The sequence below is a fragment of the Trypanosoma melophagium genome (genome assembly GCF_022059095.1).
Source record: "Trypanosoma melophagium isolate St. Kilda chromosome Unknown ctg33segment0, whole genome shotgun sequence".
In the NCBI taxonomy this organism is placed as follows: Eukaryota; Euglenozoa; class Kinetoplastea; order Trypanosomatida; family Trypanosomatidae; genus Trypanosoma; species Trypanosoma melophagium.
The window spans coordinates 297,413-319,029 of NW_027125167.1; the positions used below are offsets into that span (position 1 = coordinate 297,413).

The window sequence follows — 21,617 nt, forward strand, 5'->3', positions numbered from 1 at the left end:
CGCAAAAATACCATACTTCATAATTTCTTGAATGTATTTTTTTTTTTCTTGAACTGGTTAAAGGGCCCTTTTCTTATTTTATTTTTTTTGTTTCAATTATTATGGACTAAGAAATAAATGTGGAAATACATTATTTTTTTTTTATTAATTAAATGCTTCAAACGAATTTTTTTTGTAATTTTATGAATTACTTGACTCTCCAGAATTACTATTCGCATAAAAGAAAATAATTCACTTTACCATATATTTTGGTAGTTGCGATCTAAAAGTAATCATAAAAAGAATCAAAAATGGTATAGTGCAGGAATTTCGAAGAGGGGTATTGAACGTGCATATAATCCCAGGAATAAAATTACGGGAAATGAAGAGAAAAAGAACACTGGAACAGAGAACCAGTTTGTACAAAAAAAAAACCAGTTCTAGGCATACAGAGCAAAAGCAAAGGAAAGCAAATAAGTAATCAAATAAATAAATAAATAAATAAATAAATTGTATATATATATATATATAACCATCTCAATACAGCCTCAGGAAACTATGGCCAAAAACAGAACGAGGAGAAGAAATCATAAAAACCGTCCACGCGACATCACCCACTGTTCAGACCTGGTTTTCAAGCATTCCCCCGCCATCCCGCACGCCGTTCGCCATCTCTCGCGCGTCACGCGCCGCTTTTTTTTTTTTTCTTTTAGCTGCGTTCCGGCAACGCCCAATCCGCAATCCTTCGTCGTCCCGCTCCCCGCTCCCCCCGCGGCCCGACAAAAGCCGGAAAAGGGCGCGGAACCGGGCCCTCCGCCCTCCTTTCTTCGCCGGGGTGCCGCTCCGCCTACCAAGCCCCGCCACTTTGACAGCGGAGGGAAACGGGAAGGCAGCAGAAAGAGAAGGAAAGGGTTTCCCAACGTTCGGCCGGGCCCCAACGGGCGAGAGCCGGTTTTTCAAAACCCGGCCCCGCAGAAGGCGGCAGCGTAGGCTGATCCGGTGCCGCGCCTCGGGGCCCTCACCCCGTTTGTTGCTTTATTGGCGCCGCTATTTTCTGGCGCGGGCAATCGCAAAGCAACGGCCATAAGAATCCCCAGCCCAGACCCGGAACGCAGGAGAAATCCAAAGGGCGAAGCCCATGAAGAATATTAAGAAAAAACAGGCACCCACATTCAATAGAAACGGAATAAACACATAAACACTTTTATATGCGGATGCGCGGCTAAGAAATTTAGAGCTTGGGTCGGAATGAGGGTTCCCGAAGCGACCCCTAAGAGCGCGCAGGGTGGAGAACCGCCCCTCGAGAGAATGCCGCCCGTTCGGAGGCATTTCCCTCGAACAATACACCCGACATCGGAGAAAACAAGCGAGAGAATAGACGGAAGTTATCCCTTCTTTTTGGCCCCGCTAGGTTCGCCATTTTGGCATATTTCGGGGGCGGTGGCCTATTTGGTTTTTGTTAACTCAGAAAACAATGGAAATCTACGTGGCATAGAAGAAATGCCAAAGAGACTTGGCAGCTGCGAGCCAGACGGGCGTTATGATATAGGAAACGGCTGAGGTGATTTTTTCTTCCCGTCATCAAAGAAAAAAACAGCCGATTCATTGCTTGGCGAAATAGCGCAACCCTACAAAAAAAAACGTTTCTTACGAGTAGGCCCGCCCCAGACGCAACCAAAGAAAGCAGAGATGCCCCATGCGGCAAGGAAAGCCACTGCCGCAAAGCCAGTTGCATTCCCATCACGAGGTCTCACAACAGGTGCCCTCTGCAGTCCTTAGTTCTCTTTAAAATGCAGAAAACGGTACCGCACAGCTTTCGCATTGGGCCGCCGACACATTCCCACGACCACACCGTCAGCCAAGAAAAAAAAAACCGCATACGCAGAAAGTCTGACCCAACTCTCGGTGGGAGATGCCGCTACTTCCATCTAAAAGAACCAGTAAAAAATAATAATATCATTTTATTTTACGCTCCGGGAGTTCATAACTTTACCCTTCGCTACCCAAATAAGCCTTGGTTTTGTGCAAAAGAAAAGGCAGTAATTTAAACGGCCCCGCCATTAATGCAGCGCGCCGGCGAAACACAACACTAGAGGTAAGGGAAGAAGAAACCGAGGACAACCCCCATCAGTAGATTTAAAATACGGCAAATTAAAAAAAGTATGCCCGACCAACACCCACACTAAGATGCCTACAGAAGGACAGCGTCCACAAAGAGAAAAATAAACAACCACCGCCACCAAGAGCCCACAGAGACTAGCCAAACCCAAATAACCTCCCGGTTGTTACATTCCGAAGCTCGGGAAGCAATGGCAGCTTGCGTTTGGCATAAGTGCACGCCCCACCCTGATGCCTAGAGCAGGTAACCTTTTTTTTTCTTCCAAAAAAAAAAGGTTGACGTGCTAGCTTCAGAAAGAAAGCCGCCCGAAACACGCGATTCGAGAGAACCCAGAGAAAGTGAACCCCAGACACGGCCGGAACATTCCCCCTCGAAGAAAAACTGGATTTTTGTGGTAAATAAATACTCCTTTTTATCTTTACAGGCTGCCTAACCGTAAGTTTCTGAAAGTAAGTTCATAAGAAAGTAAAAATGTTAAGTATGACTAATCCATTTTATTCAATAACGCAGCGGACGGCCAGAACGCAGGCATTCACAGATTTTTTTGCGCAATAATGAGCCAATGGCATTTTCATTTGAATTTCGTCCAGCAAACACATTTAGAGACGCACAAAATGGGAACAACGGGGATCCATATTGAAAAGATTCATCAATTTTACAGTGCAACACAATTTAGATGTGACGGAAAAAAACATTCCACTATTTATCTCAAGTTTGCAATTGGCAAAAAACAGCGCGATTCAATACACGCACACCGATCACCATCCTGGGATCAGGGAGAACGCCTCTCAAATGTTTCTGGCAGACCCCCAAAAGACAGCAGCATCAGCAGATCCCATGAAACAAGCACGACCAAAGTTGAGATGGGAATTGGATGTGATAAGCGATGCCCTTACAGAGAAAAGAGAACGAGTGGCTTTACGACCGGCTTGGGTCCCCAGCGATGGGGTCGCGCCTCGGCGTGCCGCTGGCGCCTTTTTTGCTACGAGGAACATCATTGCAGGACATTGCAATGAGCGCGACGGAAACCAAGACGACTTCACCCCTCGAGAAGGTTCCAGATCATGTTCGGTTTGGGGAGGTGAAGGGACCCTTTGGATCTCCGATTAAAACTGCACGGCCGTCTCGCGATGGCAATTTTGTGGATCTTACCCTGCGTGGCGGCGTCCAAAAAAACCAGGCCCTGATGCCAAAGGCCGTCTCATCATTTGGCAGCTTAACGTCGCCGGATTATCGTCACTTAAAAAGGCGGCTCTCTCACAACGCCTTTCATTATCTCAACCGGGCATTGCCCTTCTTCAAGAGACGAAGAACCGAAGCACCACTGCTACAAAAATTTCTGGGTATTATGATTTTCATCACCCCCGGTCTGGTAGAGGCGGTGGCGTTGCTATTCTGATTCGCCACGGCCTTCAATGTGAACAAGTTTCGTTGCCTGACGCCCGCTCCTTGGAGGCTATCGCCCTTCTTGCTTTTGCTCAAGCAAGTCCCCCGATTTCTTTGCTGACATTTTACAACCCACCTCCGGCACTGGCACTTGTATCCTATTCGATAAGTATTATCCTTCGTCTTGATCCCCATGCGCTCGTGGCGGGCGCCGCCAACTTAGACCATGATACCTTGGAAAACCGCTTGCCTTCTTCCAAAGACGGGGAAAAATTTGCGACAACTTTGTTGAATTTCGGGTTTGAAGTGGCAAACGATCCTTCTCTGGCGACACGAATCGATGGGAATGAAGCCCCTTCACCTGATGTGAGTTTCTCACGCTAGTTAAGTGTTGAAAATTGGTTATCGACACCGTATTTGAACTCTGATCACTGTTTGATCTATTATTCCCTTGCGGTGGGTGATGGCAAACTTAGCGTGAATAACACCTTTACACAACGCAGATCCCCAACCTTTGCTTTACGAAAGGCCGACTAGGCTCGGTTCACTTCTAAATGTGACTGCGCCTTGGAACATGCTACTGAGTGGAGGTTGGTCTATTGTGGCATTTTGCGAGCGGCAAAACAAACAATCCCTCAGGGCAGCCGGGACAACCCATATACGATTTGGACAGACGATATGGACTTGACATCAAAACGGGCAGAGGAAGCGTACCACACTCACATTGCTGCTCCTAACGACGGTTTGCTACGCGATGCATTCATCCGGGCCAAGGAAAGACGAAATTCTTTTTTTCTTCGAGGGATCCAATTACTCATGGAATCCCGCGCTAAAAAACTCGGTGTTTCGTCTACCTCCAGTTGGTGATATTTACGTGGTTTAGCGGCTCTCCCACCTCGCCTAATTTCTACAGTGGTTCTTCGCTCTGTTAATGACCCTGCCTTTACGCTCCCTCACCAGAAAGCCAACCTACTTGTCCGTCATTTCGTACAGGTTTCTTGTACGCTGATCACAAACAATTCCCCTATTCGTCAAGACTGCCGTGGTCCACTTTGTGGCATGGATCGCCCCTATACTTCTTATGAATCGGACTTGGCCGTCTATGATGCCCCTTTGGGAACAGCACCTGAGCCTGATGGTGTTATGAATGATTTCCTCCATCATATTGGCCCTGTTGCTCGAAACACGCTAATGGCAATGATAAATACTTCCATTGCCTCTGGAGCATTCCCCTCGCAATGGAAGACAGGGGTGAAGGTCCCCAGCCCTAAAACGGGTAAGGACCCTAGCCGTTCAGATAGTTATCGTCCAGTGGCATTGCTATCTGTCTTGCTTAAGGTGGCCGAACGTATGGCCCACCGACGTCTATCAGCATTATTCCCCCATCATCAACGACAATTTGGTTTTACAGCCCTCCGCAGCACCTCGGACGTGATAGCCCTTTTGCTGGATAGGGTCGCCCGTGCCCTTAACGAATTCCCCATGGCGGAGTATGAACGCCCTCGCGGTGGGAAACCCTCTTTGCACCCCCGTCGCCAACGTTCACTTGTAGTAATGATCGACTTTTCAACTGCTTTTGATTCCATCGACCGCTGCAAGCTATTGGATATAATGAATAGACTTCCATAACCAGGATCCCGCACGAAGAGCTGGTTACAAAGCCATCTACGTGGCCGTTATATTTGGGTGAGCGTGGATGAAAATACATCGCGAGCGCAACTCACCTCAGCTGGGGTACCTCAAGGTAGTGTACTTGGTCCCCAGCTCTTCCTGCACTATGTGGGTGAACTGCTGTGCCGCCTGGACAACATCTCTTTGTCAGCATTTATGTATGCGGATGACCTGACACTTTTTACTTCCGGGCAGACATTCACGACTTTGCTTCGGCAATGCAACCAGCCCTGGATTTGATAACTACATGGACAGCCGAGTACGCCTTAAAGTTGGACGTAGCCAAGAGTGACGCGGTACTCTTCTACCTCTCCTCCCATACGGCATCCGATGCGGAAGAGGTGTATTTACGACTTGGCCACGAGAGACTGCATATTGAGCTTCGTCCGGTGAAATTACTGGGAGTGACCATTGGCCGCCTACTCGACTTTGGCCCCCCACGTCGATAAACCATCTCAACAGAGGATGCTACGACGTTGCCAGCTTAAAGTTTTCGCTAAAGCAGGTGCAAACCATCATACCATGCGTTCATTTCCTATTGGATATGCGCATAGCGTTCTGACATATGGAGCTTAGGCTGTAGTCCCATGCATGGTGCCCACCCATCTCCATAATTTGGAAGTTTGGCATCGGGACAGTTAAAAGGCCTCCCTTGGATTAAGTGCGGCAACAAAGAATTCTTCTGTGGACCTGGAAGCCAATCTATTGCCCTTGAGTAAATTATATATGCTTCGAGCTGTTGCGCAACAAGAGCGATTCATACGACTGCCCGATGCAGACGAAATTTGTAGGGTGCTCTACACACAGCCCCTGCCACCAACGTTAAATCGCCGAACTGCCACGCCGATTTCCCTACCGAGAGAAAGAGTTCTAACCGAACTGTCGCGGGTTTGCAATATTATTGGGATTCCCCCGACGTCAAGCTGAAGGCTTTTAATGCTGTGCATACAAAGCTTCAGTCACGCCGTTTTGAGCTATGGACGGATGGTTCCTCATCCTTCTCTGAACGAACCTTAGGTGCTGCTGCATTACTTTATGAAGGGAAACAATCATCCGATCAGCCCCTCGAGATTTGTCATGCAGCATCAGGCCCTCTGGCATGCTCTTATAAAGCGGAATGCTTGGCCCTGGAAAGAGGCTTATCCCACCTCCTAATCCCCGCCTTGCATGACATTCATGAACCATCGCACGTTCTTATCGCGACGGGTTTGCTCTCTGCCATTGAGGCCCTTCGCCTCGGACCACTTGCTTTCCATTAACGCGTTACTGAGGAAATATGGATTATGCTGCTCCCTCTTGCCTTCCGCAACATAACAGCGGATATAATATTATCTCCAGCCCACTGTGGAATTCAACGAAATGGAGCAGCTGATATAGAAACTGAAAAGACCCGTTACCCTCCTCAAGGCAATGTGCCCATTTGGCGCGTTGATTTCGTAACTGCGATTAAAAGAATATACTGGCAGGAGGTCCAACAGGAAGAAGAATGCGGAGAAACCCCACGCTCGGCAGTTGTAGGTTCGGCAAGAGCTCCCTTCATACTAGACGCTGGCATCTTGGGGGCGGAGCCACGGCTTTGCGCCCAAGCGCAATGCGATATGTGCCCGTTGTTTGGTCGCCTCGCACGTGCCGTGCAGATTACGAGCAACCCCTATTGCAAATGGCGCCACCCTGTACGTGAACAGGATCACGCACCGACCCCACCCCGGAACCACCTCCAGCGACTATGGATCTTCATAACCGTGGGCGGCGCCCAATTCGCTCGACATCCACCTGCCCAATCTGTGAGAAGGTTTCTACCTCCACCACTAATATGAAACTCCATGCCAAGAGAGTTCACCCAGGGGAATCGATTTTAAAAGAGCAACTGGTTTGCGGCCATTGCTCCGGTGCTAAAATCTTTTTGACATTTGTATCGCGTGCGGGAAATTATCGAAAATGTGCAGAATATCAACGTATAACACACACACGCCAAACTAAACTGGTTGACGCTCCGACTGATATACCTGAGGACGCCTCTCTTGGACCCCAGGAAACACTTCCCCACTTATTGTGGGAGTGCGGCAGACTTCGCGCCTTCGGTATTACTATATTTGGACCCTCTCCAACGCGTTTGAAGCTTCCATTTGAGACCAAACGGCTTTATGGGGTTTTAAACAAAGCCATGGCTCTAATGCCATAATAATTGCTGGCGTGATTAAGATGAAAAAAAAAACTGGCGTGTGTCACAGTCAGCCGGTGATGGCAAATAGCAAAGCTCCAGAAGTAAAATTTCGTACCGCAGGCCCAAAACCCAGCAGCCACGATAGTGGATTGGGGAGCCTTACCCAAAAACATTCAAGATCGATCCACAAAGGGCAGCGAGGTACGTAGCCATCGGAGGAGAAGATGCACGACGGATCAAAACAGTTATGAAAGGAATGGCAAGCGACGAAAAGTTGACGATATTAACCATACAAGGCATGGAAAATATTCTTCGCCCGCTCCATAAAGAGAGGAGCGCCAGCACACGCCGCAGCAACAGTGGTCGACCACGATCTCGACCCACGACTCCTAACACAGTTAGGGAACATTCAGATCCCATGGAACTCCCACGAAGCACGACACGGTATCTCGGCCATTGGGCCGCAACTATAAACAAGTCAGCATTCCTGAGATCATTGATATAAGAGATTTGGAAAAATGGGCAACAACCAGCTGGACATTACCAATGCGGGCAAAAAAAACAGAAGCACATTTAAAGAAACGTGAATCCAATTTAAGAATTAACAGCGCTGACGCACAGCGTATGGAGGAAGCAGGAATTATATTTACACCTTCTTCACATCCAACTGCAGGTTGAGTAGTTTCCATTTGCGGTGGTGGAGGGTAAACCGTCAGGGCAGAGAAGTAGATTTATTGCTTGGCCGAGGGCAAATGATGCCCAGGATGATTGCGAGGGTGATGTTCCTCTCGCGCATATTTCAAAGTATCTGGATGTGGTTTACGAAGAAACCGCAACATTATTTGGTTTAAAGACATCTTTTTTCCAGGTGGCCTTGCCAGTTGGCATGCGGGCAAGTTTCCGTTGCCGCACGGAATCAGGTGAACTCTTTGAGTTCACTCCCCTTTTCATGGGCTATAAATGTGGTACTGGGATTTTAAATGCCGTTACAAGAGTTTTGGCTGGCAATACGGAAATGGTATTGCCGCAATACGTGGCGCCAAAAGGATCAAACATCCACTTGTGGATTGATAATATCAGAATAAGTGGTCCACACAAAAGGTACAATCTTGGGGACGCCAAATCATACATAACATGCAAAGCTGTGGAGCCACGATTGGGGAGCGGCAGTTGCACAGAAAGGAATGCGATTTCATCGGGCGCATTTCAACCACAAGGAACCGCACGGTCTCCCCAAGCAAAAAGGCAATAAAAAGGTTGCAAGGGGCACCGTCGCTCGAAAAGACGACGGTTAAAGAATTGGAGAGTACAGTTTCACCCATGATTTGCGCGGCGGGGGTTGGGGGCGAATCCCTTTTCCCGTATTGTTTCTTCTTAAAGATATTGCGTGGGCGATTGTCACGCTTGAATCGGGGTTTATCAAGGCCACAAGATCTGACAAATTTATCACCCAATGCGAAAGGCATGGGAGAAATTGGCCCAAAACACTATTAAAGAACGATTCGGTTCATCCTCCAAAGCAGTCGCCCTCTACGGCAACGCTGGCGGCAGACGTCTCCATGTGCGGATTGGGTGCGTTATTTTTCAAGGGTGGGGGGAAGTTTTGGCCACAGGTGGCTTGGAAGCGCTCACCTCGCATGATCTCCCAAGCAAAGGCGAGAGTCGTTCATCTGGCATTACGCGGTTTTAAAATGCATTTGGCAGGGCCATTGGATATTCGCGTTGGCAGCAAAACAATAATGAACATTATGCAAAAAGGAAACACGCATTAAGAGGCGTTAGTGGCAGAAGTCGGCGCCGTAGAAAAAGTTTACGCTCACACGGCATACGTGCTACTTGGAGTTACGTGGCTTCAGAGCAAAATTCAGCGGATTGAATATCTAGAGGTGAAAATATCAAAAAATTAGACATAGCGAAGGGCTGGAACTTGCGATGGGGAGAGCGGGGAGGCGGGTTTTAAAGGGCTTCTCAACACTTCCATTTCTTCAGTTCTGTTATTTATCAGCAGACATCCATCAAGGAAAGTAGCGTGAGGTATTTTGTAAAACATTGGGAATGCAAGCATGGATATGGAAAAATACTATTTCTCCTTTTATTTTTCTTCCTTTCTTTAACGGAAAGTAAGGCATAGGCTATTCGCAATGTAACTAATCGTTGTGTTTATATTTATGAACTCTGAAGTTTCGATATAAGCGTTTTATTAATTGCTACATCTCGTGATTCCTCACCCGTTTGTTCTCTTAGGTTCTCTTGCCCGGAGTATTGTTTTGCCTTTTCTCCTTCTTCTCTGTGTGAGGGCGGCTTGTGAAAAAGCCGCAGTATTTTTCTCTGGAAACCAACTGGCTCCAAGACTAGAGGACCGTAAAGTGCGTCGATCTCGCAAGTCTTAATCAGGCAGTTTTAGTTTTTAGCCCCGGGATGCGCCAAAGTGCCGCATGGAGAACCCCACTGGGCAGATTGCTGCGGTGGAGTCGGTGTGCTAAAAGAAGGAAGAGCAACAACCAGACCTATCTTTTTAGACCGCACAAAGAAACCTAAGAGACGTTTTTCTTTGTTTTAGAAAGCCCAGGTCACCATGCGACGCCGCCCGTATCGTTTCGAAAGGGCTAAAATCAATTTCAAACGAAAAAATCTATTGCCATTGGAACATCACTCCCCAAAACGAAGGAATAACGCCCAAAGAGGCCTTCGGACGCTAGATAGCGAACCGCCGCCCAGCAGCAGCCGGCGCATTCTGCAGTTCCGTTTTTTGACCGCTAAATTGCGTTTAAACCGAGAAGGCAAATAAATAGAAGGAGGGGGGTGTTGAAAATCCAAAAGAAGGCTTGTCCGGGCCCCTCTCCTGTTTTTGGGAAGCGCATCCCGCTATTTACCCGGCCTTGCTCTTCACGGCGCCCTAAGCCCCACCGCCAACAAACAGGGAGAGAAGTGGCAGAAACAAATTCCCCACCGCTGTGCGTTTTCAAGGCTCCTTTCTTTACTTGCAATATTTCGCAAAGGCGCAAGCTCCGCATGCCGAACCGAAGAAGGCGCGGCGGGTCTTTTGTTTTTGCTGCCGGGGCTCGGTAAGGGCCGCCAAAATCAATGCATTTGCACCTTTTCCCGTTGCCATATCAAAGATTCTTCTGGTAACAAAAAAAAAATTAAACAACCCCCGCGAGCGATGCCAACACCGCCAAACCACACCCCGCTTCCACCAGATGGGCCAAGACGATTCTCAAAAAAGAGAAGCATTCTACTATATTGAAAATCTTTTTGATTTCTGTTTCTCTGCTGCGGTGTCGCGGAAGTGGGGGCCTTTTTGGCGTTTCGAAAACAAAGTGCGTTGGGCCAAGTTATATTGCCATAAAGTAACGCGCCAACAGACTCACAGCGCCATTCGGAGAGCAGGATGTGTTCAAATTTACCGGGACAAATTGACAACATCGTGATATACAACAACACATGTTTTTTCATAGTCAAAAGTGCCTTCCACGCCAAAATGAGAGAAAACGAATCCTTTTCAGTAATCCTGGTTCTTCTTCCCATGCGAAAAGGTTGTGGTTCGATTCTGCCGGCCGCAATGAAGCCAAAAGGTAGACCTTCGCGAAACGATTTCACGATACGAACCCAATCTTTTTTTTTAATCAGCGGGCCGAAAGCTACCCCTTTGGCAACCAGAAGTTAGACCAATCCCGCCGCCAAGACTTCGGTATACCTTCTCCCTTCGTCATTTGCCCGTGCTGTTCCTTCCACGGCATGGACGCCTTTTGTTTGGGGCCTGGTCTTACCCTTTTACCGGGATATAGTTTGAGTGGGCGAATTTCGGTTTTCGCTTAGGGCGTTGCCGTTGCGCTGGACCCAGCGTGCTTTTAGCCATGGTGATCGGCCGCGCTCTGGCAACAGACGGCCCAACCGTTGAACTTGAAAATACCGAACCGCAGAGCTGCAGGATACAATGCGGAATCAATATCTTGAGAACAAAAGACACTTTGACCATTGTAGCAACGTTTTCGACCAGCCATTGCTTGAGACCCGTGAAAAAGAAGAGAAGGCTTGGTAGCCTGCGGGGTTTGACGTTAACCACGGAGAGGTTCCCTTAGATACGCAGCGATTTTCAGCAGCAACCTTGCCAACCCTCCCTCAAAACAAAACAAAAAAAAACAGCAGATAAAAATCCCAGAAGTATAGTTCCATAAACCCCTCGAGGGTGTAGATAAAAGATGGCAGTGGAACAGCTTTACAACCAATGCCGCGGCACATGCCTGGGGGCCAGGCGTGGTGAACCAACAGAAGTTTTCGGAGATGGCCTGCGCCCAAGCAAAGGGAACCGACCGCTGCTGTTCAGCAAACTTCCTGGAGAAAGGTGCCGCTTCAGAAATTCGGATGATCACACCAGCATAAAATTCCAGTGATGGGGGCTCTCTCTGCAGTTTGGACGCCGGCGCCCCTTCATGCCAGGTAAAGGGTTGCCAGAAAAAACACCCCGAAGAAAGGAAACTTCTTATACCACTACAGTGCCGCTTTTTCAGCGTTAAAATGAGTAAGCCATGGCGCCCACTACGGCGCCCCAAGGGGTCCTTCTATTCCAAAGCGGGGGCGCGGCAAAAATCCTTGGTGTTGTATCGCTTGTTTCGGGCCTTGGGCTGCGCAAAGGAAAGCCCAACTCAGTGATCATATGGAAAAACCACGCCCTTTTTTCCCGCGATGGGGATCGGGGGTGGGGAGCGGGGCGCTGGGGTGCGCTCGCGGCGGGATCTGGCACCGAATAGCAATTGAAACGGTTTAAGAAGGCCAAGCCGATGGCAACGGTTTGGTTGGGGTTGTTCTTGCTTTTGTTCCTCCCGTGGCCCTTCGTCTGCCCGGGCGGCGCGATTTGTGGAAAGTTCTTGCCCGGCAACCCCTTCAAAATAAGCAGCTAAAAGACCAAAAATAAAATATTTTTGCCAAAACCTATGCTAAATAACGAAAATATTACCATGGCCCGCGCCAGTAACGCCAGCGAATCGCCGTTATTACATCAAGAAGCCGGACCCCAGGCAATTTCTAAACAAACGCAGCCGCCAAAACGAAGACTTTTCTTGGCACGCCTGGGAAACAAGCCTGATCTCCAGCCTTCTTTCTGGAGCATTCTGCCCCACTTGTAACAGCCAGCATCCTGCAAAACCCACCCTCAGCATTCCAGCAATTGTCAAATCAAGGCCAGAGTATTGGAAAATGAGTTTCGTACATTTTTTTTATTCCTCGTGCCTTTATGGGTGTTGCCCCAACGGTACGGCTATCAGCTTCTCACCGTAGAGCGCCAAGGTTGCTGTCTATGAAGAGCGGTGTTTGAGAGAAAAATCCCTTCGTTTTGTGGGATCCTCAAGCTCTTGTAATATTTATTTTGTTATTTTGGGGTTTTTATTATTTGAGTTTTGTTATTTTCTAGTTTTGCCTTATTTAGCTTTGCAACCAATCTATGCGCAGCAAACAGTCTACGAGAGATTCTCTACTCCCACCATCCTTTCCCAGAGCCCGTCGGCCACTCTCCTTTTGTTATTCATTTTTGTTATTTTTGGTTTTTTAGTTAATGATTGGGCCTCAATGATCTCCTCTGTTTTTTGTTGCTTCTTGGGGATCGCGAAAAGCGCCTCTTGAGACTAATCCTGCCAGGGATTCCATAATCGAGCTCGTCGCTGGCCCCAAAGGGGTGGAGGAAGGAGGCGCAGGGGTTCTGGACCGCGAAGTCTGCGGTATCGCATAGTTCCGCTCCACTGCCAGAAGGAACTGGACTAACTGTTTAGAAAAGCACAGTTTTTGGAGAGGGATATCTGTTTTAGCATACTTTATTCGCAATGGATGAAGGGCGGGGCAACTCAAGAGATGCAGTGCTGTTTCTTCGCAGCCGGTGCGTTGGCCAGTATGCGCGCATATGCCGATACCCGTGTTGAGAGATGCGGTGTTGTGTGAGGCCTGATTTGCTCATGCATTGTCTGTTGCATGTGGGGCAAATCAGGGCCGCAAGGTCTCTTATGTTCCCGCCCTTGCTTCGGGAGGATTTGGCTGCCCCTTTGGCGGGCATGCCTTCGCCATGGTGAAAATTTCTGCAGTGAATGGCGAGTGAAGGCATGTTGGCGTAGAACTTCTTACACACACCGCACTGAACCTTGCCGTGGTCCTCACGTTCCGGTGGCGACGAGTCTCGCTGACGTTTCTTGTTTCTGGGAAATGTTACCTTTATCGTAGTCGGCAATATCGGAGTTCCCAAGAGCGCGTCCAGTTGCGATGCTGTAAATGATCTCCCTGGAGGGAAGTATGCTGACGTCACTGAGAGCGCCAGCCCTTCTGTCAAGTGGATCGTTGCGTGAGTATACCCAATGCTCGCCACAACAGACGATCCTACTTCCACCGGCAGGTCTTCACGAACCAGAATCGAAACGCCGCCACCTTTAGAGGGGCGGGACGCTCCATGATGTTGATCACCAGCGATTGTGAAACTCGACACTTCCGCACAAGACATTTTCGTCTCCCTTAGAAGGCCGAATGGCACGTTTTCCTCAACCAGGGTTTTGTGGAGAGCAAGCCTCTTGGCCTGGGTAAGTCCAGGTGGGTTCCACTGCACACCTCGCAGGGAAGGGCCGGGATTTTCCTCCACACCACCGCTCAGCAGTAACTTGGTACAGGTGATGCTGCCGACAGCACGTCGGCAAGTGCCCCAGGACCTTCTTGGATTCGGTTCTGCCCCAGCAAGGCGCGGCTGGTCCCGGTGCTTTGCGACGCCGTAGCTTAAGCGCCAGCGAGTTTTCCAGAAGAAAAAACATCGTTGGCTCCAGGCCTCCTCCGACAATACGGGGCGCTGGACCTTGGCACCGCGTTGGGGTGGCCGGCGCCGCCGAGGCAGGCCGCCGGTAGAATCGGGGTTTGGCGGTTGCCCTTTTTTTTTCTCGCGCGCGGTGGGGTCCCGAGGGGCGGGTGGGGGAATAAGGCCGGATTGCGCTTTGTTCTCTCGAGTGTGGGGTTCTGGTCCGCGGATGTTTTTATTTTATTTTTTTTTATGGGGATTCGAAATGGTTGGATTGGTTTCGCGGGATTTATGTGAGAGCATAAATTACTATTTTGCAAATATTTGCTTCTGTGGCGAATTTCCAAGGGCTTGTGCTTCGAAACTTCATCCAGCTTTCGTTTACTTACAAGATGCAACAGAGAACACGTTAAAGGTAGTTGGGACACCTTTATTTTTACTCAGGAAGCAAAATTTTCTAGTGGAAAAAATTATTTTTGGACTCCTGTTCTGGTGAACTTAAATATAATCTTGAGAAATGACAGGTCAGAAAGAAAATAATAATAATAATAATAATAATAATAATAATAATAATAATAATAATAATAATAATAATAATAATAATAATAATAATAATGGTTCACTTATTTATTTTTTCCTACTAGGGAAAACGAAAGTGCAGACCATCCGGTGATGTTTTTTTTTGTTATTCTTATTGGATCCGATTTTCATTCAATGGTTCGTACAAATCGAGCCGTTATTTTACTCTTGATTTGCCCGGGGGTTTCGAGAGTATGTATTCCACGATGTGACTTCTTCATACATTCGCCTTCATGTGAATTTCCCCCCTCCCTCATTGTCGTCATTGTAAAAATTGGTTTCTTTTCGTTTATGTTTTCTCATTGGAGGAAATATTCTTTTGTGGTGCTCGATAGAGCCTTTACGTGTGTTTTTTTTTTCTATAGGTTGCTGTTTTTTTTTTTACTCGAAAAATAAAAAGTAAAGCGGTACCTTCTCGTGAGTTATAACTGGTGTAAAGAGTTCCCACTAGAAATGCCAGTTTTTTTCTTCCGGAGGTATTGTGCTTTTATTTACCCATTCTGTGATGAGGGAGGGTTAAAATAGAGTGAACGTGAAGAACTGTATGTCTGCTAATTACAGGTATAAGTGTGTAAGTAGTTTAAATCCTTATATTTTTTTCTACCAATTACAAGAATGATTGTGCATGTTTATCAACAGTATTACTTGTTTTTTTTCTCCGCAAAACTAAGGAGGTGAACGTTTTTGACTGTTTATCCCGAAATCTAGTAAAGCATGGGGAGAAAAACAACACTTGTATCTCTATTCTAGGGAGAAAGTATGCTGGGCGCATTTGCCTATGTATCTGCTAAGAAAGTAATCTGATATATTGAGTATAAATGGAGTATCACGTATGAGGATTGTTAGAGTGGGATTTGTTATAGGAGTTCTACAGTCATTGTTTACGAGCAGGATGTTTTAAATGAACTTTTTCTTTTAATTGACGTAGAAATGCTTAAAGGAGAAAGAGAGAGACTGAGGAGTAAACGAAATGTTGTGAGAGATCAATATTTCTTCGGTTTTTGTTTTTACTGGAATTGCCTTTTTCTTCTTTATTGCTTGCTATTGGTATCCTGTTTTTTTTTCTCTGATTCATATTCAGCTACTTCAAAGAATTGGCATTCAGGGGTGTTTCTTTATTGGGGAAGGGGAGGACGTGTATTTTTATTTGTATTTAAAATCTGTTTAATACCATATGTTCTTTTTATGTTCTTTTTATTTGCATTATTCCCAGTTACCAAATACTGGTGGTGACATCTGATGTATATGTATATTTATTTTTTCCCATTGACGTGTCGATTCTTTTTTTTCTTCTGCCCAAAGCAAAAGTTTTACGTGAAGGCTTTATTGTAATGAGAAAATGAGTGAAAACGGTGTTAAAACTGTGGAGTTAACCACTGATAAATCTGATACTGTTGTGGATGTTCCCTTGGAAAGGGCAGTGAGTCCTCTTTGCCAGAATTCAGGGGGTCGTGAAAAAAAATCAACTCTTGAGGTGGCACCACCAAATGGAGAAGGGAAATCAAATGAAACGGTTGTATATGTTGACGAAATTGACGTGGATGAAGACAAAAAGAGTTGGGCACAAATCGCCTTTACTTTGGTTCCTTTGGCTTTGCCATCTATGTTAAGCATGGCCTTAACTTTTGGTTTGGCTGTTATTCCATTGGCCTTGATAGGATCTATGATCGGAGATGAAGCTCTTACTGGTGCTTCTGTGGGTTACTTTCTTATTTCAATCTTTGCACAATACCCACTTTGTGGACTCACCTTTGCGATGGACGCATTCTGTTCACAGGCATATGGTAGAGATGCAGAAAGTGATGAGCAGGGAGTTATCCTCCAACGAGGAGTGCTTGTTAGTCTTGCATTTATGATACCTATTAACGTGATTCTATGTATAATTCAAGATTTTCTTCCAAAGATTTATGGTGAAGAAATTGGTATGATTGCATGTGACTTTATGAAATCTGCAATTTTATTTATTATTCCATTGGTAATGTTTACAGCATTCTCAAAATTTTGTCTGAATCAGCTAAAACCACAGCTACCAATGACTGCCCTTGGTGTGGGAATTGCTGTTACTCCTGTCTGCCAATATATTTTCATAAAAGAAGGTGTTCACGGCGCTATGCTTGGAATGGCTATTACCGCTTGGATACAACTTCTGGTGATTATATCTTTGACATTTTTTGTGAAATCCACTCGGAAAACATTGGGGAAACTTCGGTTGAAGGAAGCATTGGATTGGGATGGACTGAAGGAGTATCTTCAACTGGCACTTCCCAGTTCTCTCTTTGTTGCTGCAGAAGCATCATCTTTTGATGTTGCTGTGTTATTATCAGCTGCATTGGGTACTTACGAAGGCGCGGCATTTTCTGCCATTCTTAATACTCTTTTAATATTTGTTTCAATTTCTGGAGGCCTGAGCACAGCAGCATGCGCTAAAATTGGTTCAAGTCTTGGTGCAAATCTTCCACGATGTGCGCGAAGATATGTTGTTGTTGCTGTTTCCATTGCTGTTTCTATGGCTTCCTTGAATGGTATCATTATATTTGTTTTATTTGATAATATTCTTGGATTATTTGGAGTGGAAGGGGATTCACTGGAAAAGGCCCGCACAATTCGTTGGTTGGTTCCTTTTATGTGTATTGCTGACAGTGCCCAATACGTTTTTCAAGGTGTTTTCAGTGGTATGGGACAGAACAAAAAAGGTGCACAAATTTTAATTATATGTTTGTGGTTTATTGGATTACCTTTGGAGCTTGTACTCGCGTATTTGTTTGACTTCGGACTTAGTGGAGTTGTTGGAGGTCTGACAATTGGTCTCATGTTGGAGTCACCCGCAATGATTTGGTATGTAAGAAAACTGAATTGGGAGGAGTTGGCAGAGGAAGCAAGTTATTGCACCTCAAACTTGCAGATGAGTGATTATGAAGGTGGCGAAATTGATTTTAAAAATCGCTAGTGTAATTCCAGCGGTATATCTAAGATTCAAAGAATTAATGAGAAAATGATGTTTTTTTTTTCCTCAGGATATTTTCCTGCACCCCCAAGCAAAATGCGGTGTTAGACGGCTGTAAGAGTAAGTATAAAGGATCTAATGGATAAATATGAGGCATAACGTGAAAAAAAAAGGATGTTAGTCATCAGAATTATGGATATGGTAGAAGGAAAAAAAAAAAAATGCATCATTAATGTATCTGTGAGTAATTTTTTTACGTAGATTAACAATATATATATATCGGTAGTATATGCGGGGTAAAAGAAAAAAGAGAAAGAATAGGACCCTGTCAGTGCTACGACAGTACGAGTGGAAAAAGGTTGATTATTATTTATTTTGAGTGACTTTTCTTAGAGGGTCAGTGCGGTGATATATTTTTCGAAAAGAGTTTTTTATTTTGGTTTCTCTTCTCACCCGCAAATTCGAATGGGGGGAAGAACTGAGTTTAAAAGTCTTTTTCTTATTATTAGTACCATTATTATTATTATTGTTTATTATTATTATTATTATTATTATTATTATTATTATTATTATTATTATTATTATTATTATTATTATTATTATTATTATTATTATTATTATTATTATTATTATTATTATTATTATTATTATTATTATTATTATTATTATTATTATTATTATTATTATTATTATTATTATTTTCTTGGAAAAAAAAAAAACCGTTTGATTCAGTTTTTTTTTTCCATTTCTTGGTTGGTAGGTGGTTCAAAAAATATTTTCTCCTGGAGATCCTGATAAAGTTATCTTTTTTTCTTGGATATCTTTTTCTTTCCGTTCTGTAATGATATTAGTGATTTTTCTAAACGACCCCTTGGAATGGGGGATAATTCGAGGGTTCACTCACTGATTGAAGATCTAGGTAAGTTATTACTTGCATGGACGCACGATGTAGGATCAGCAGAAGTTGCCACTCAACTTGTAGACCTTTACTGGCGATTCATGACCGCTGTTCATCATGATCTTGTCTTGAGGGAAGCTCAAGGTGCTGCTCTGGCTACTGCTTCTTGTATTCCAGTCTGGGAGATGTTGCATTTTTACAGCGGTGCATTTGGGCCATTGCGTGGTTCAGCAAGAGCATTTGTTGTAACTCTTTTAACGGCACTATATCCAAAAACAAGGGATAGGCGCTGTCTATACCAGCATGCAGGTTGTGTAGGTGGTTTGTGTTTTCCACGTGTTCCGCTAAGCACCCGTCTTCCAATGTCAGCAGAGGTTATGAAATGTGTAAACAGCGGGAATGACAAACAATCAGACGTCTATAATGAGATCGTGACATTTGTGAAAAATACAGTCTCCGCAGAGGAGTGTATCCTTAGTAGTCCCTCTATTAAAGGATTAAAGTCAAAAGTGAAGACATTAGTTGAAGATGTTCTTCCACGATGTCGTCTGGTAAAAGATGGAACGGAAGGTGCCCTACTAGGGGTAGGATACAATGACTCAATTATTATACCTTTGAGTGGAAAAGCAATTGTTCCAATGAAATCGTACGATGTTTTACGGGAAACGATCTGGAGATACTTGATTCTCTGCTATGTTTATAGCCCAGATGACCGAACTGTGCTGGGTAACTTTTTGACGACTTCTACATGGTCTCAAAAAAATGTGCGTCTTGAGGGAGATTTGGATGTTACCTATGCAAGTATTATGCTTCCAATTCTGCATGAAGCAGCAGTCTGTGCATCCCTTATGCCACCTGTCGCAAGTGATGTCTCTGATAACTCTCCTTTGATTCAACCACACCTGTTATCTGTGTTATTACCACAAGAAAAAGCAAAAAGGAGTTCACCTAATCCTAAAGATAATCTGACAGAGGCATTTGTTCCGGATAGACTTGCGAGACGAAAGGTTGCCATATCCCACACTACTCTTTCAAATCTTCGAGAGTTGCTTGAAGAGTCGATTCCACAAGAAATTGCATTTTCTGATGAGAGCGCCTCATGTCGTGATTGCGACAAGCTAACTCAACTATGTCGAAGTGCCATATTTTCACCATTACTGAAAGGCACTGAATGTGGAGGATTTTCTGTTCCTTTCATGAAACGTATACTCTTTGACCGAAAAAGAAAACGTGATGATCATTTTTACGAAGGTCCTGTCCTTTTACCTATTGTATCTAGCTTGTCAGAGATGCTTGAAGACCGAAGAATGAAAAGGTCACTTTCTACATTAGAGCGTATTGTATCCGCCTCTGACTAAATGTGAACTGCGCAGCAATACTTGTATGTCTAAAAATTGACATCTAAGTATGAATTATTTATGCGTTGAATCGTGACGTTTTTTTTTCCTTTTTTTGTGTATTATGCATACATGCATGGGAGCGAGATGGAAAGAAAGAAAGAAAGAAAGAGAGGATATGAAACATTATGTTAATTTCCTTAATTCCTTTTTTTCTTGATTCGCAAGGTTGTATAAAGGTATTATCTGAGTCAATCTTCACCAAAGCAAATAAAAAAAAAACATTTATCTACTGCATCATTGTATTTTCCGGAAAAGAAGGATAAAAGCAAAAGGATAAAAAATAAAAGAAGGAAAATAAAACTTAAAGCAAACTAATAAAAAAAAAGAAAAAAAAAAACAATGCCCCCTAAAGCACTTAACCCTGCACTCTCTCCTGCGCAGCGAAAAGCTGCCTCCAGAGAATACCCCCCAGTTCCAAGGGTTTGTGTTGTAACTGGTGGTACTGGGTTTGTTGGTACGCGTCTTGTTGAGATGCTTGTGGAGCGGGGCGCTCAACGAGTGGTGTGCTTTGATATTGTTCCAATGGAGAAGGCTGTAGGCGCATGGAATCATCCTGCTATAGAGTACGTGGTCGGTGATATTGCAAACTTCGAGGATGTATCAAGAGCTATAAAGGGAGCAGATTGTGTCTGGCATTTGGCAGCTGCTGTTGGCCCTTTTCACCCTCGTGAACTGTACTATAGGGTTAATTGTATAGGTACAGAGAATGTTATTCTTGCGTGTAAGGAGTGGGGTGTTCATAAACTTGTAATGAGTAGTTCTCCCTCTACACGTTTTAAGGGGAGTCTCTTTCATCGTCCTTGTATAGATGGATTGACAGAAGCTGAAATGCCAAAGTTGCCATTAGATGCATACATGCAAATGTATGCCGAGACAAAAGCAATTGCAGAAATGGCTGTAACAGCTGCTTGCAGTGATGATCTTTTGGTTGTTAGTGTGGCGCCTCATCAAGTGTATGGGCCTCGCGATAACCTATTTTTACCAAACATGCTTGAGGCTGCTGGAACAGGTAAATTGCGAATTTTTGGACCAGGAAACAATCGTATTTGTTTCACACATGTTGACAACTATGCACACGGCCTTATTATAGCCGAACGACAACTTTTCAAAGGTTCACCTGTGTTGGGAAAGTTCTACATCGTGACAGATGGGAATACACACCCCGAACCTGATGCGTATTGTATTTTCTGGAAGGAGTTGGATAAATCTGTGGTGGCTATGGGATTTCCTTCTATTCAGGAAAAAATGCACTATAATTTCTGGTTCCTCTATGTAATAGCTCTTTTTGCAGAGGCTGTTGGGTGGATGCTGGGTTGTGTTTTCAAGCTGAACGTTTTTAATGTCTTTGTACTAACAATGCACCGATGGTTCCGAATTACTGCAGCAGAACAAGAGTTAAAGTTTCAACCAATTATTCCATTTTCTGATGGATGGAACGATACTATCCTCTGGTTCAAGCAAAATTGGCTTCCCACATTTGAGAAACAGGATAAATCTTGGTTTGGACTGGCGAGGCGTTCACAGCAAAAAATTGACATTCAAGCAAGGAAAAGCAAGTAGGCTACATTTTCTTCTTTGCTTCCTCTAATTGAATGTTTTTTTTTTTTAGTTTGACCTCTTCTTTTCGTTTTATATATGTATTTCTCTATGTGGTTGTGTCATTATATTATTTTTGTTTCCTCCCTCTTTATTTGATTTTTTTTTCATATAAAGT

General features: G+C 44.9%; 11 protein-coding genes across 12 annotated transcripts; 9 read left to right on the plus strand and 2 right to left on the minus strand.

Annotated features, from left to right (window-relative positions):
- Nucleotides 1–600: 600 nt before the first annotated feature.
- On the minus strand, nucleotides 601–1,308 carry LSM04_007940 (uncharacterized protein; the record flags this gene model as incomplete). The annotated part of the gene is made up of 2 exons (XM_067331180.1): nucleotides 601–970; nucleotides 1,091–1,308. The coding sequence occupies 2 exons, from the start codon at nucleotides 1,306–1,308 to the stop codon at nucleotides 601–603; spliced, it is 588 nt and encodes a 195-aa protein (XP_067189116.1).
- Nucleotides 1,309–3,041: 1,733 nt separating this feature from the next.
- Nucleotides 3,042–3,868, plus strand: LSM04_002891 (uncharacterized protein; the record flags this gene model as incomplete). Its single annotated transcript, XM_067331181.1, has 2 exons — nucleotides 3,042–3,263; nucleotides 3,314–3,868. The coding sequence occupies 2 exons, from the start codon at nucleotides 3,042–3,044 to the stop codon at nucleotides 3,866–3,868; spliced, it is 777 nt and encodes a 258-aa protein (XP_067189031.1).
- Nucleotides 3,869–4,543: 675 nt separating this feature from the next.
- On the plus strand, nucleotides 4,544–5,113 carry LSM04_001542 (Reverse transcriptase domain; the record flags this gene model as incomplete). Its single annotated transcript, XM_067331182.1, has 1 exon — nucleotides 4,544–5,113. One exon carries the CDS (start codon nucleotides 4,544–4,546, stop codon nucleotides 5,111–5,113), a length of 570 nt encoding a protein of 189 aa, XP_067189012.1.
- A 260-nt stretch (nucleotides 5,114–5,373) lies between these two features.
- Nucleotides 5,374–5,604, plus strand: LSM04_009689 (uncharacterized protein; the record flags this gene model as incomplete). Its single annotated transcript, XM_067331183.1, has 1 exon — nucleotides 5,374–5,604. The coding sequence occupies one exon, from the start codon at nucleotides 5,374–5,376 to the stop codon at nucleotides 5,602–5,604; it is 231 nt and encodes a 76-aa protein (XP_067189147.1).
- A 16-nt stretch (nucleotides 5,605–5,620) lies between these two features.
- Nucleotides 5,621–6,414, plus strand: LSM04_008086 (uncharacterized protein; the record flags this gene model as incomplete). Its single annotated transcript, XM_067331186.1, has 2 exons — nucleotides 5,621–5,710; nucleotides 5,947–6,414. The coding sequence occupies 2 exons, from the start codon at nucleotides 5,621–5,623 to the stop codon at nucleotides 6,412–6,414; spliced, it is 558 nt and encodes a 185-aa protein (XP_067189121.1).
- A 339-nt stretch (nucleotides 6,415–6,753) lies between these two features.
- Nucleotides 6,754–7,337, plus strand: LSM04_009340 (uncharacterized protein; the record flags this gene model as incomplete). Its single annotated transcript, XM_067331187.1, has 2 exons — nucleotides 6,754–6,832; nucleotides 6,877–7,337. 2 exons carry the CDS (start codon nucleotides 6,754–6,756, stop codon nucleotides 7,335–7,337), a joined length of 540 nt encoding a protein of 179 aa, XP_067189141.1.
- A 59-nt stretch (nucleotides 7,338–7,396) lies between these two features.
- On the plus strand, nucleotides 7,397–7,824 carry LSM04_008214 (uncharacterized protein; the record flags this gene model as incomplete). Its single annotated transcript, XM_067331188.1, has 2 exons — nucleotides 7,397–7,463; nucleotides 7,529–7,824. The coding sequence occupies 2 exons, from the start codon at nucleotides 7,397–7,399 to the stop codon at nucleotides 7,822–7,824; spliced, it is 363 nt and encodes a 120-aa protein (XP_067189127.1).
- A 2,576-nt stretch (nucleotides 7,825–10,400) lies between these two features.
- LSM04_009626 (uncharacterized protein) lies at nucleotides 10,401–11,323 on the minus strand (the record flags this gene model as incomplete). Of its 2 annotated transcripts, XM_067331189.1 has the most annotated exons (2): nucleotides 10,401–10,966; nucleotides 11,215–11,323. In XM_067331189.1, 2 exons carry the CDS (start codon nucleotides 11,321–11,323, stop codon nucleotides 10,401–10,403), a joined length of 675 nt encoding a protein of 224 aa, XP_067189145.1. The 2 variants fall into 2 exon arrangements, with proteins under 2 accessions (XP_067189145.1, XP_067189146.1); XM_067331190.1 differs by lacking the exon at nucleotides 11,215–11,323 and having other exon boundaries at nucleotides 10,401–10,745.
- A 4,677-nt stretch (nucleotides 11,324–16,000) lies between these two features.
- On the plus strand, nucleotides 16,001–17,608 carry LSM04_005212 (Multi antimicrobial extrusion protein; the record flags this gene model as incomplete). The annotated part of the gene is made up of 1 exon (XM_067331191.1): nucleotides 16,001–17,608. One exon carries the CDS (start codon nucleotides 16,001–16,003, stop codon nucleotides 17,606–17,608), a length of 1,608 nt encoding a protein of 535 aa, XP_067189072.1.
- Nucleotides 17,609–18,481: 873 nt separating this feature from the next.
- LSM04_005309 (uncharacterized protein) lies at nucleotides 18,482–19,861 on the plus strand (the record flags this gene model as incomplete). The annotated part of the gene is made up of 1 exon (XM_067331192.1): nucleotides 18,482–19,861. The coding sequence occupies one exon, from the start codon at nucleotides 18,482–18,484 to the stop codon at nucleotides 19,859–19,861; it is 1,380 nt and encodes a 459-aa protein (XP_067189074.1).
- A 381-nt stretch (nucleotides 19,862–20,242) lies between these two features.
- Nucleotides 20,243–21,463, plus strand: LSM04_009540 (3-beta hydroxysteroid dehydrogenase/isomerase; the record flags this gene model as incomplete). Its single annotated transcript, XM_067331193.1, has 1 exon — nucleotides 20,243–21,463. One exon carries the CDS (start codon nucleotides 20,243–20,245, stop codon nucleotides 21,461–21,463), a length of 1,221 nt encoding a protein of 406 aa, XP_067189144.1.
- Between the last annotated feature and the right edge of the window lie 154 nt (nucleotides 21,464–21,617).